Here is a 12,813-nt window from a genome sequence, read left to right on the forward strand (position 1 = left end):
CCAGACAATTTCTCCTATTTTGATAGGCGGCGTTTTTTTTGTCCATTGTTGTCTTGGCAGTAGTGTTGGGATAAACTGCTTCATCAAGCGTTTCCAAATATGGGTTGCGAGTTGTTGGGCGAATTTCCATTGTCGACTGAGTGTTGAGGGCTGTTGGGTTTTTAGAGGTGGCATGCTGGCATGCGCTCTCCCGAGAAGAAAATGATTTGGGGTGAGGGCTTCAACAACATCGGGTGATGCTGAAAATGTAGTGATGGGTGTTGCGTTCATGAAGTGTTCAACTTCGCTTAGAACGGTGTTGAATAATTCGTCTCTTAGAATCTGGCTTCCTATGATGGCATAGAACGAGTCTTCGACTGATCTTATGAGTCGTTCCCATACACCTCCAAAATGAGGAGCATAGGTAGCGTTTGTGGCCCATACAATCTGATGGTTGGCGTAGAGTTGTCCTGTAATATTGGCGTCGAAGTGTCTGTTGAGTTTTTTTTCATATGCGGTGAAATTTGTACCGTTATCAGAAACAATTTTGGCTGGTTGTCCTCTGCGTTCAAAGAATCGCCTTAAAGTATTGATGAAGGCGTCAGCTGATTGGTCCTGGCACATCTCAAGATGTACGGCTCGTGTTGTTAGGCAAGTCAAGTATTTAGCAGTTGCTAAATAAATTGAGAAAAAGGGTTGGGGTAGTTCCTACTTATAAAACATAAAACGCTGGCTTAACGGTCGTTCAAGTGTCAGTTGAAGTTATCGGCTATGGCTGTCGGCGCAAAGCTGCTTTGGGGTGAGGTTCTCATTGTCATGAATCTTCGTTTGCTGGTTGATTGCAATAATCCGGACTAACAGGTGCTAGTCTAATGGCTGGTATTGACTCAATTCTGTCTTTTATTTTGACGAAGTAAACGCGGATCTGGTCATTGTCGTTTGGTTTGTTTCATGTTATCCGTCCAATTGGCCAGAGTCCTCGTGGCGTCATATCCTGAAGAATCCAGACAATTTCTCCTATTTTGATAGGCGGCGTCTTTTTTGTCCCTCGTTGTCTTGGCAGTAGTGTTGGGATAAACTCCTTCATCAAGCGTTTCCAAATTTGGGTTGCGAGTTGTTGGGCGATTTTCCATTGTCGACTGAGTGTTGAGGGCTGTTGGGTTTGTAGAGGTGGCATGCTGGCATGCGCTCTTCCGAGAAGAAAATGGTTTGGGTGAGGGCTTCAACATCATCGGGCGATGATGAAACTGTAGTGATGGGTCTTGCGTTCACGAAGTGTTCAACTTCGCTTAGAACGGTGTTGAATAATTCGTCTCTTAGAATCTGGCTTCCTATGATGGCATAGAACGAGTCTTCGACTGATCTTATGAGTCGTTCCCATACACCTCCAAAATGAGGAGCATAGGTAGCGTTTGTGGCCCATACAATCTGATGGTTGGCGTAGAGTTGTCCTGTAATATTGGCGTCGAAGTGTCTGTTGAGTTTTTTTTCATATGCGGTGAAATTTGTACCGTTATCAGAAACAATTTTGGCTGGTTGTCCTCTGCGTTCAAAGAATCGCCTTAAAGTATTGATGAAGGCGTCAGCTGATTGGTCCTGGCACATCTCAAGATGTACGGCTCGTGTTGTTAGGCAAGTCAAGTATTTAGCAGTTGCTAAATAAATTGAGAAAAAGGGTTGGGGTAGTTCCTACTTATAAAACATAAAACGCTGGCTTAACGGTCGTTCAAGTGTCAGTTGAAGTTATCGGCTATGGCTGTCGGCGCAAAGCTGCTTTGGGGTGAGATTCTCATTGTCATGAATCTTCGTTTGCTGGTTGATTGCAATAATCCGGACTAACAGGTGCTAGTCTAATGGCTGGTATTGACTCAATTCTGTCTTTTATTTTGACGAAGTAAACGCGGATCTGGTCATTGTCGTTTGGTTTGTTTCATGTTATCCGTCCAATTGGCCAGAGTCCTCGTGGCGTCATATCCTGAAGAATCCAGACAATTTCTCCTATTTTGATAGGCGGCGTCTTTTTTGTCCCTCGTTGTCTTGGCAGTAGTGTTGGGATAAACTCCTTCATCAAGCGTTTCCAAATTTGGGTTGCGAGTTGTTGGGCGATTTTCCATTGTCGACTGAGTGTTGAGGGCTGTTGGGTTTGTAGAGGTGGCATGCTGGCATGCGCTCTTCCGAGAAGAAAATGGTTTGGGTGAGGGCTTCAACATCATCGGGCGATGATGAAACTGTAGTGATGGGTCTTGCGTTCACGAAGTGTTCAACTTCGCAAAGAATGGTGTTGAATATGTCGTCTGTTAGAATCTGGCTTCCTATGATGGCATTGAACGAGTCTTTGACTGATCTTATGAGTCGTTCCCATACACCTCCGAAATGAGGAGCATAGGCAGGGTTGAAGGTCCATTCAATCTGATGATTGGCGTAGAATTGTCCTGTAACATTGGCGTCGAAGTGTCAGTTGAGTTTTTTTCGGATGCTGTGAAATTTGTACCGTTATCAGAAACAATTTTGGCTGGTTGTCCTCTGCGTGCGAAAAATCGCCATAAAGTATTGATGAAGGCGTCGGCTGATTGGTCCTGGCACATCTCAAGATGTACGGCTCGTGTTGTTAGGCAAGTCAATATAACGCTGTAGCGTTTGTTGTAGTTTCCTGCGGTTTTCGAAGCAAACGGTCCAAAGAGATCTAATCCTGTTAATCTTCTGGAAATCTGAAGGCGGGTAGGGGCGCAAGTTCCGGCTGTAGTCCATTTGCCTGTTGTCGTCAGCAGTCGTAACGGTTTTTTTGACTTTGTCAATGTGTGCGCGAACACAGAGAATCCAATACTTGTTTTGAAGAATATTTTTTAAGTGCTGGCGTGGCGAATGCTGGTTGTCTTTGTGAGTTTGTCCTATAAATAGGTGAACTGCTGGGTGGTTTCCAGCAAGGATAGTCCGGTGTTTTATGCAATAGTCCAATTAAGATTTCTCGAGGCGTCCACGTGCTCGCAAGAGTCCGTCTTTGTCTAGAATTGGTGATAGATGTCGAAGTCTGCTAGTTGTGTTGGTTCGTTTATTTTGTATCAATGAATTGACCTCTGGTTTTGAGCTGTCTCGTAGCGTCTGCTTGAAGTTAAATTTCTTTGGGGCAATCATGTTGTTGCTTTTCAGTTCGGTGGTCGAGTTTTTGTTGCGGAAGTTTAGTCCTTTTTCTTTAAAAATACTGGCGGCACGGATCACGTGTGCAGTTGTTCTGAGAATTCTTGTCCAATTGGAGAATCTGCTGTAGTCGTTGAAACTTTTTTAGTCGTTCTGTCTTTTCGGTTGAAGCTTGAAAAGCTAGCACTGGGGTTGGTGTCCCGTTTGATCGTTGAGTTACAAGGTATCCGTTTTTGCGACGATTAACTGTAGCTTTGGCCAGTTGCATTTTGGTTCACATATGAGTTTTGGTCGGGTGAACCATCTTGACTTGTTACTGAATTCTGAAAGGGGTATTCCACGGGTTCTGTCGTCTCCTGGGTTTAGGGGTCCTGGGCAATGATTCCATTGAGGCGCTGTTGTGCTGTCTGTCCACATATGCGTAGAGCTGATGTCAATCCTTTGTTCTCTGCGAATGAACTTTGCGAGGCGAGCACCAAAAATTGCAGCTTGAAATTCCATTTGAGTTATTGTGTGTTGTTTTAGAGGAGCCACTCGAGCTTTTCCTAGAACAGAGGCGCTGCTGATTTGCCGAGTGGCACTGTTGCTGTATACAAAATTAGCGACCGCTGCTAGGGCGCTGTAGGAGGCATCTGAAAAATTATGATTAGCGATGTTGTCGTAAATGTATCCAAAAAATTTTCGAGGTATTTCCAATGTCTGTAGATCGTTTCTCTCGTCGAGAAGCTCAGACAGTTCAGGTATCATTTCTCGTGTAATTTGGCCATGCGACTTCATTCCTTTTCTCCAAATTGCTTGCTGGATTATTCGTAGTCGAATCGTAATTGGTGCTGCTATACCAATTTGATCAAAGATTGAAGAAGCTGAGCGAAGTAGGCTCCGTTGTGTTAGTTTATTCTGGGCAATTTCGAGTAGTTTGTCGTAGTGAAGCTGAGTGTATCGTTACTCACTCTCCATCGTATTACGAAATTTCGCTTGAAGATTTTGGGCTCCTTGATTTTGTCTATGGTGATGGATCTATGTTCTTCTGGTCTTGTTTGCAGAATTCTATGATCCGTAGTGATCCACTTCGTTAGGTTGAAATTTCCTTGTTGTAGTACGTGCCGAAGGTCTTCTATGATTTTCACTGCGGTGTCGATGTCGTCGGTGGCTTCAAAGAAGTTGACCATGTAGAAGTTCTCGTTGACAAATTTTTTGATGTGGGGGTGGCTTTCAGCATTGTCGTCTGCGCAAGTTCTTAATGCGTAAATTGCACAAGTAGAAGAACATTTGGCTCCAAAGACGAAACGAGTGTACTCAAAAAATTTGGGTTCTTCCGCTCCCCAGAGGAAACGAAGAAGTTTTCTGTCTTCGGGGTTAACAGAAACCTGCATATACATCCCTTCAATGTCGACAGTGATGGGATGCTTTCGTTCGCGAAACCGGGTAATTACTCCTAGATAGGTTGCAGAGTAAGTCAGGTCCAGTGGGAAGCATATCATTTAGACAAATTCCTTTATATTTGGATTTGGCATTGGAAACACGGCGAAGTTTTCCTGGCTTGTTTGGGTTGATTACGCCATTTTCAGGTAAAATCCATCCTGTCGAAGGTATTTCGTCTGGCTCTAATTTCCTTATGTAGTGCTTGCTGAGTACCTGGTCAATTTTATCCTGGTGGAGAGCCAGTTTTTCTGAAATTTTGTTAAGTTGTTTTTTCATACGGCTGTAGTGGGCAATTGCTGCTTTATAGTTGTTGGGAAGATATGCATTTGGTTTCCACAGAAGTCCAAGTTGATAGCGGTTGTCGTATAATGATACGGTTTTACGAAGTGTTTGCATAGCGTGTCTTTTGTCCGATGACATTATTATTTCAGGTGATGTGGCATAGGTTTTCATTCGTCAGAATGAAGCGAGAATATCCGAGACTTGTGTGTCGTCAGTTGATATTTCTATTGGGGTTGCTGTTGCTTGGAGAAGTATCCAATGTCGTTGTTCGGTCCTGCTATCGTCAATCCTAGGGCTGTAAGGACTGCTCGAGGAACATTTTGATTTCCTTTGATGATGATCTTCGGGCTGATGATGTCAATATTGTCCGTTTCAATCACTAGGGCTACGTGGTTATTGCTGAAGTCCGGAAAACATATATCCCTAAGATGGTTGTATTGGCTGCAGATGTCGTTCAACTTTTCGGGCTCCGCTGCATTCAAAGTTGATGTTCTCTTTGATTAAAACATTAGGTAGTTCAAACGCTAAAGTGTCATTTCCAAATGATTGAACTGTAATATCCACTGCCTTAGCCTCTATCGTTTGCGAGTTGAAGAAACTTCAAATGAGAACTTGTTCCTGATGGTTAGTTTCCTCCAGTTGAAGATATGCTGCTTTCGGTCGCAATATGTAGCTGTTTGTACTTCCTGTATAAAGAAAAGCGTATACATTAAGGTATATGTTGCAGTAACGTAAGGTTACTGGTAAAAGTAGCAGCAGTGAGCTGTTGATTCTTGATATCTTCCTTTGGCTGGCAAGATGGTTGACTTGATTCGCTCGCTGGTTTGGATTAAACTTTGGTGTTTTTGTGTTCGTTGTTCGTCGTGTAGAGTTGTGTGATGATGCTGATTGCATTTGCTGCATGTGTGCTTTGATGGTCAGTCTTTCACTTGATATTGGCCAAGGCAGTTGAAACAAAGTTTCTTTTCAGAAACGAGTCTCTTCTTCTCCTCCAAAGGTGAATTTTGATACTTGCTACAGTATGCTGGGTGGTGAGTTTGTCCGTCGAAGGGACATGGAGGTCGGGTATTTGCACTCCAATTTTGAGAAGTCTTCTGTGAAGGCTGGTTGGTTGATGGTCGGATCCGTTAGCGTGTCGAAGTCTTGGGGTTATTTGTTGTCGATCGTTCGAGTCCAGGGTAATTTGCTGCGGTTGTATATGTGGTAAGTGATCGCATGCTAATGCAAACTGTCTGATCCAGTCGTTGAAGGCGATAAGATAAGGCTGGTCGAGTTTCTGGGCGGTGATGTACTGTGACCACTGAAGCTGCTGATGGTGTTGCAATTTGCTGACGGCAAGCGGAACGTATATTGAAGAGTCTTTGAATCCAAGCGTCCGAAATGTTTCCACCATGTTACTGATGAATGTGGAAAATTCTATGTACGAATCCGTGCGATGAGTTGATGGTTGCTTGAAGCTCTGTAGTCTGTTGACGAAGTTATTGATGATGATGTCGGGTCGTCCATATCGTCGTCGTAGTTCGTGAAGAGCAGCGTTGTACATAGTGCTATTGCAGAAGTAGCCAGAAATAGCTTGATTTTCTTTTCCAGTCGTTAAAGTTAGCAGATGAGTAATCTTTTCGGCGTCTGAGATGGGTTGATTGTGGACTGTTCCTTCGAAGAGTCCGAACCACATGCTCCACTTCATAGGGTTTCCGTCGAAAGGCTCGATTTTTACTTTTGGGAGTCTAGTCATGAGACTGCAGTTTGCTCGCGACTGTCCATTACTTGATGTCTGAGATACTGCTGCTGGAATGAACTGCTGTTCTGTAACTATGTTGAAGCTGATGTTTGCGTTGGTGGTGTCGTGTTCTGTTTGTTGAAGTAGTGGTCAACTTATTTCGAAACCTGTCTGGGGGACTTGCTGCTGAGTATCTCGGCTATCTAAAGAGTTTTGGTTCTCTATTGTTTGCTGAACTGATGATCCGGGCTGATGACTGCTGTTGGATGATGTTGACGTATGGCTAGAGTCCCGATCTAGTATTGTCTGTTGTTGCACTGAATCAGCTGTGTGGGGGGGGGGGGGGGGAGGGCTTGAATTGAGATGGCATTAGTGTTCTGCTGTGGTGGAGTTGTGTCTGCTGCATTTTCTTGTAGCATCTGTCTAAATTCATCCAATATGTCGTCGTGTTGGTCTTGTATAGCAGTGCAGTGGTTGATGAGATCCTCCACAGTGGCGTGCTCAGTCGGCTGGTCTACAAGGTACGTAGTGGCGTCTTCCAAATTGCTGAGAATTTTCCTCATCTCGATTTATGAGTCCGCTATGTTTTAGATTGTATTGATGTCACTGATGGCTTTTCGTACTCGCCTGAAGCGGCGCTCTAGTTGAGCGATGAGAAAATTTCTCTGGGGAGAGTGGTTTTGTTGGGCATGGCTAGCTTGTCGTAGCTGATTGTTGTTGTCGTTGCTAGACCTAAACTAGATAGCTAGACCTAAACTTAAAAAAGGAACGAAGCAAAAGAACAATGGTGCGGTAAATAAGTAACGGTTATTTACCGCACTTTTTTAATAAGTAATTTTTTAAATAAGTATAACGGAACAAAATGCGCAATTGAAAGTTACAAATGATTGATAGTAGTTTGTTCCGATACTTGAACAGGCGGAAAATAATATAAACCAACGTAAAGTTAACGTCCCTATACGAAAGTTAAGCTATGGGGGTCCAAATTGTTAAACCGTTTTTTTTTCAAATCTTAGGCAACTGCAAAACGAGTGTTCCTTGGTTGGCACTAAAGACAAACTGTGCTTCTAGCCTGGTCAAGAGGTAAAGCACGGGTGTGGTTTCTGGCAATTTAGCTGAGTGCCATATAGAAAACGAAAGTGTAATCGTTTCTAGTTTATACGATGTACTTGAGTCTTTTTTGTTTGAAACTTTGATTTGATTATAAATTAGTTGGTTGCACGTGTTTGGTAATTCAATTTTGCATTTTTCCAATTTTGAATTTGCTTTCAATTTTTTCCCGGAGTTTTCCTGATTGCACGTGAAAAGTTGAAGTCATCTAAAATGGTTGTCAATTGTCAAATTGGCATATAACATCCATATCGAGATCACAATTCCACCAATTCCACGTTTAAAGGTGTCATGGGAAATGAAAAAAGTGCATATCTGGTTTTCGATAAGGTTTGCGGTGACAGCTGCCTATCTGAAGCGCCTGGTACTAATGGTAGGAGACAAAGAATCAAACTAGCTAGATGGCCCTGGGATACTGCGAATCACCAATGTCGGCTTTAGACTGGTCAATCGTATGTGTCGATTGCAAAAAAAGGTCCACAGTAAATGTTTTGGCTGGAATAATACCGGAATGAAGACAAACGATGGATACCGCGGCACTGTGGGTACGAGACACGTCGGGTTAAAAGACAGCAGGCAGATGGTATTCTAATTATAGAGAAAAAAATAGGCTACTGGTGTTTTAATTATAGTGCAAATTCATATCGATGGATGGCGAGGAAAAGGAGCAATAACAAAGAGAGTTATAGAATATCTCAACGTCGATTTTGGCGCAGTAAAGGAGACTAAGTTAACGAAAACATCAAGAGCACCAATAGGGAAAAATTAGTTGCTGTTCAGAAAAGGCCGAACGGTTTAACTCATACCAAGTAGCCAGACGAGACCGCAAGAGGCGTAGTCATAGAAGTTACGCCAGGCTTCGAGTGCAGAGAAATGAAAGGACCCGATATTCCCCAAGGGGGCAGCACTAGAAGCAGAAAGAATGCATACATGAACTGGCATGCGGGAGTTGAGACAGAAATCATCCAGAAGAAAAGATAGTAATATCCGAAAAAGCACACCGAAGTGAACCGAAATGTTAAAGATCCAGTCCGGATACTACCCTTGCACACTGCTCAAAGGCTGACTTCTTAAGCTGGAACACCCTGGAGTCCATGGATTTCGATCATCATCCGATCCTAATCAAATCGAAAGACAAAACCACGCCTAAACCAAATTTCAAATTTGAAAATGGCCGACTGGCCGGAGTTTTCAAAAATGGTCGAAGAATCGACCTTGCTAAATTAAACAGAGGTAAATGGTGCCTCGCGGGAGGCGGCGGAGAAAACTCTCGTGAAAATATTTCTAGAAGCCGCTAAAAGATCCCAACTCGTCACAACCCCGAGAAACGCTAAGCCGTGGTGGACGGAGGAAGTTGCGAAATCTAGAAAACGTTGCTTCAGGCCGAAAATCAACTCAAAGATCAACCAAATGGGACAATCAAAAAAGACCAAGGCAGCTATTATTCTATCAGGGAGACTGTTGAGAAAAATTAGGACAAGCATTGAGGTGTTACGCAGCCACGCTCAGTCCGCGAAACCCCCTATCAGCTGTCCGGAACACGATCAGGTCAATGGTTGGGCAAAGCAAGAACCGTCTGCCAAATAAACCTAATAACGCCTCAAACAAAAGTATGTTGTCCGACAAAGATAAGGCCATCCTAGATTGCAAGATCTATGCTCAAGTGAGCTGAGAATGTTTAACAATCAGAAAAGCCATCAAAAACACAGATATTGCATAGTTACATTATTTCTGGCTCGTTTCGGTTCTGAGGTAGATTGGTTTCGGGTAGCTGACTGATTGACAACGTCTCACTTCATATGTAAATTAACCTTATTATCTGAAACTACAAGTCAACAAAGAATATCGAACTGATATAAGTTTCGGTATTTAACAGCAGAATTCAATGTCATAAGCTACGCAAAATGAAAACATTAATAAATTAATTTTAAAACAGCGCCTGAAAAACTTGAATTTTGTTTCAGTTTTGATTTTTTTCACATACGGTACTTCGTTCACCAGAAACGCTTTCTTCTCAAAGTTGGATCTGCTTAATGAGTCCAGCAACCTGAAACCGAAGAGATCGGGACCAGATAAAATCTGCCGCCTCATGTTGAAGAACTTAACTTTGTTTTCACATGGGACATACAAGTTTGTTCATGCTCAATAAGTTTACAAGAAACCCCATTTGATGATTTACAGGTGTGACCAACCGAATTTTTTGAGCAATTTCAAATCAGTTTTAGCAAAAAATAAATTTAAATCAAACTAAATCAAAATCTAATTAAATCAAAATTGACGACCATGCTACAAGGGTTATCAGTCAATTCAATTGGCTCGGAAAGGACATCTTAAAACCACGATGAACGAAGTGAACAAAAAATTTTGAAAAATATTTTTGCAAATGCACGCTTGATCCTCAAATTAAATAACTGATGTCTCGCTCAAAAATAATCCCTATGGTTAACTAATGGTACACACATAACCTATTACCTAAACTTATAACCAATGATCTCCATCTCAAAAAAATGATCCATGTATTTGCCAAATGATTGCCTTTGTGTATCAAGTGATCCCAATGGTAAATTGTAATGGTAATGATCCCTATAAATAACTAATGGTCTCTTTGCAGAACTTTGATCCTCATATCTACCTAAATATCTTTTTGTATATCAAAGGTCTCAACATGAAATTTTGTACCAATTGATCTCAAGGTGAAGCTATAATGGCAAGATAGAGAAAGAGAAACAGTGAAGAGGGAATTTTATGTAGGGAGAAGAGAGAGAAAGAGAGGGAGGGAAACAGACAATTTAGCGACAGAGAGAGAGAGAGAAAGAGAGAGATAGCTTCACATACACCGAGACACAAAACTCAAGAATTGCGCAGAAATTTTTGATAAAGTATGCTTAAATTTTGTGGGTGAATTAAATCCCTTTAAAGAGATTCTGTAGGTATGTGCTAATGTATCTATGTCTGAATAAAAGCTTGTTTGATTGTAAAAGTGCAAGATTTACGCTTTTTAGGGTATAAAAGTAAAATTTTATGCACAATATAAGTATGTTGGTGTTTATATACGTATACATTGAGTGTAAATTGTATGAATGTATGTGGCATTCATGTATGTATGAAATATTTTAGGCGTGTGCACAGTAAAAATATGCATTCATCTAGGTCCACACCCAATTTTATCACTTGCATGTGTCTACCGTGTATATTTTTTTGTTTTGATGTGATTTGTATCTTTGCAAATATGCATGTACCTACATATCTTATTACGTAGATATGTGAATTTTTTATTGAGTACACTTTAACAAGCGTTTCGAAGCAATTTAGATACATGACATCAACTGGAGTTTAATATTGGTGTGGAACAAAGGTAAACATTTTATATATTAGTATTGATGTATGGATGAGGCCACCGAAACAATTTCAGACGTGTAACCACAATCGTAAGACTAACATCAGGTAAAACTCAATGTACTTAATGACCCCTTTTTTCTAAAACATTTTGCAGTCTTGAATAAAAACCAGATTTTGTATATTTTTTCATGTTTTAGTCCATTTATGGTCGAAAGATATATTTGCATTTGTGTTTGTATGCATTTTCCGTGAGTAAAATTCTATTTGTATGCTCCTGTTTTTTACAACTTCTTGTTTGTTTTCGAATGAGCCTTTTAGCCTTTTTTATGTCGTTATTAAACTAATTGGAAACCTGCTCTTATATCTGAAAGTGTAACTAATTTAACTCAAGTTATTCAAATTTGTCTAGAATACGCTCTAGAGTTCCACTAAATGTTTTGCCAGTACCAACTTTGTGTCAGATACATAGTAGATTCATACATTGGTTTACTTCGTATATATGTTCGTGTGTTCGTATGCGCTTGAATAGGTATGAGAAGTGTTTATATAAGTTTTTTCTTGTCTATATTTCGAAAAAAAAAGCTTTCAAGGATGTATTTTTTATTCGCTTAGACGCCAAACAAGAACTTTTTACAATAATTAGAGGTATGACTAACATATACAACATACCAGATAGTTCATATGTATGTGTGTACTTGTTCGCGTAGGTGTAAATCGTCATGTTTTTGTACGTATATTTCTGCTTGAGTGATTATAATTACTCCGTGTTTGTTTTTTTGCATGTTTTGTTGTATGTTTTTTGTATCCTAAATGTTCTTTTGCATAAGATGGTACTCATTTATATGCTTAACAAAATCTTTTTAGACGCTAAATTACCAATTACAGCTACAAAAAAAAATCCTAAACCAAACTCTATCCCTTTTAATAGATATCATTGACTCAAAATGATATCAAAAGAAGAAAATCAGAATCAAAAGAAGAAAAAAGTCTTGCTCCAAGATTTAATGCTGCATGCAAACTTGAGACCATAACTAACTTTTAAAAATACAATTAAATTAGTTGAGCCCAAATTTAAGACTAATTTGACCTCTAAAACTTAAATTAGGATAATTTCTGACTGATCATAAATTGCTCTAAACTGAGGTAAAACAAGGATATAGAGCTTCTCAGTACGACACTAGTGTGCAGTTCTTGAGCATTTGCAGTGTACGTTGAGGATAAACTAAATATCCAAATTTTTTTTTAAAACTATTAACATTTGTTATCATTTTTTTGCATATTGGCCGAAAACTGCTACTGTCTAATTAGTGAATCATTACTTGTATATTTTAGTGAATCATAGCCCGTATCTATAACTTCAAATGTAGCGAAAAAAGGAAGCAAAAATTAATTTTTGTATCTGTAAAACATCATCCGGCTTCTAGGCTTAATGTTTTACCAAATTTGCTTTTTTTTCCGTTTGTGACTGACCAAAAGATTGTTAAATCAGCGGTGCAGCAAACTCAAGTTTGTATTTCTTAAAGAGTAAGCTTGAATCAACGAAGCGGAAAAATCACTTTCCTGTTTCTTCGAAAGTGAGCCTGAAATATTGACATATTAATGGTTTTGGAAACTCAATTTTCTGTTCCTTATAAAATAAATTTAACTAAATCAGCAAAGCCGAAAAATCAATTAGCTGTTTCTTCAAAAGTGTGCTTGAAAGCTTGACTAAATCAGCGGTGCGGATAACTCAATTTTCAGTTTCATAAAAAGTAAACTTGACTAAATCAGTGAAACCGAAAAATCATTAAGCTAATTCTTCAACAGTGTGCTTGAAAGCATGACTA

The 12,813-nt window shown here is 40.3% G+C and overlaps 1 protein-coding gene across 1 annotated transcript; it reads right to left on the bottom strand.

Moving 5' to 3' along the window:
* Nucleotides 1-1,065: 1,065 nt before the first annotated feature.
* Nucleotides 1,066-1,584, bottom strand: LOC134853668 (uncharacterized). Its single transcript, XM_063869678.1, has one exon. It carries the CDS (start codon nt 1,582-1,584, stop codon nt 1,066-1,068), a length of 519 nt encoding a protein of 172 aa, XP_063725748.1.
* Nucleotides 1,585-12,813: the final 11,229 nt, after the last annotated feature.

The sequence above is a fragment of the Symsagittifera roscoffensis genome, chromosome 8 (genome assembly GCF_963678635.1).
Source record: "Symsagittifera roscoffensis chromosome 8, txSymRosc1.1, whole genome shotgun sequence".
Classification (NCBI taxonomy): domain Eukaryota; kingdom Metazoa; phylum Xenacoelomorpha; order Acoela; family Convolutidae; genus Symsagittifera; species Symsagittifera roscoffensis.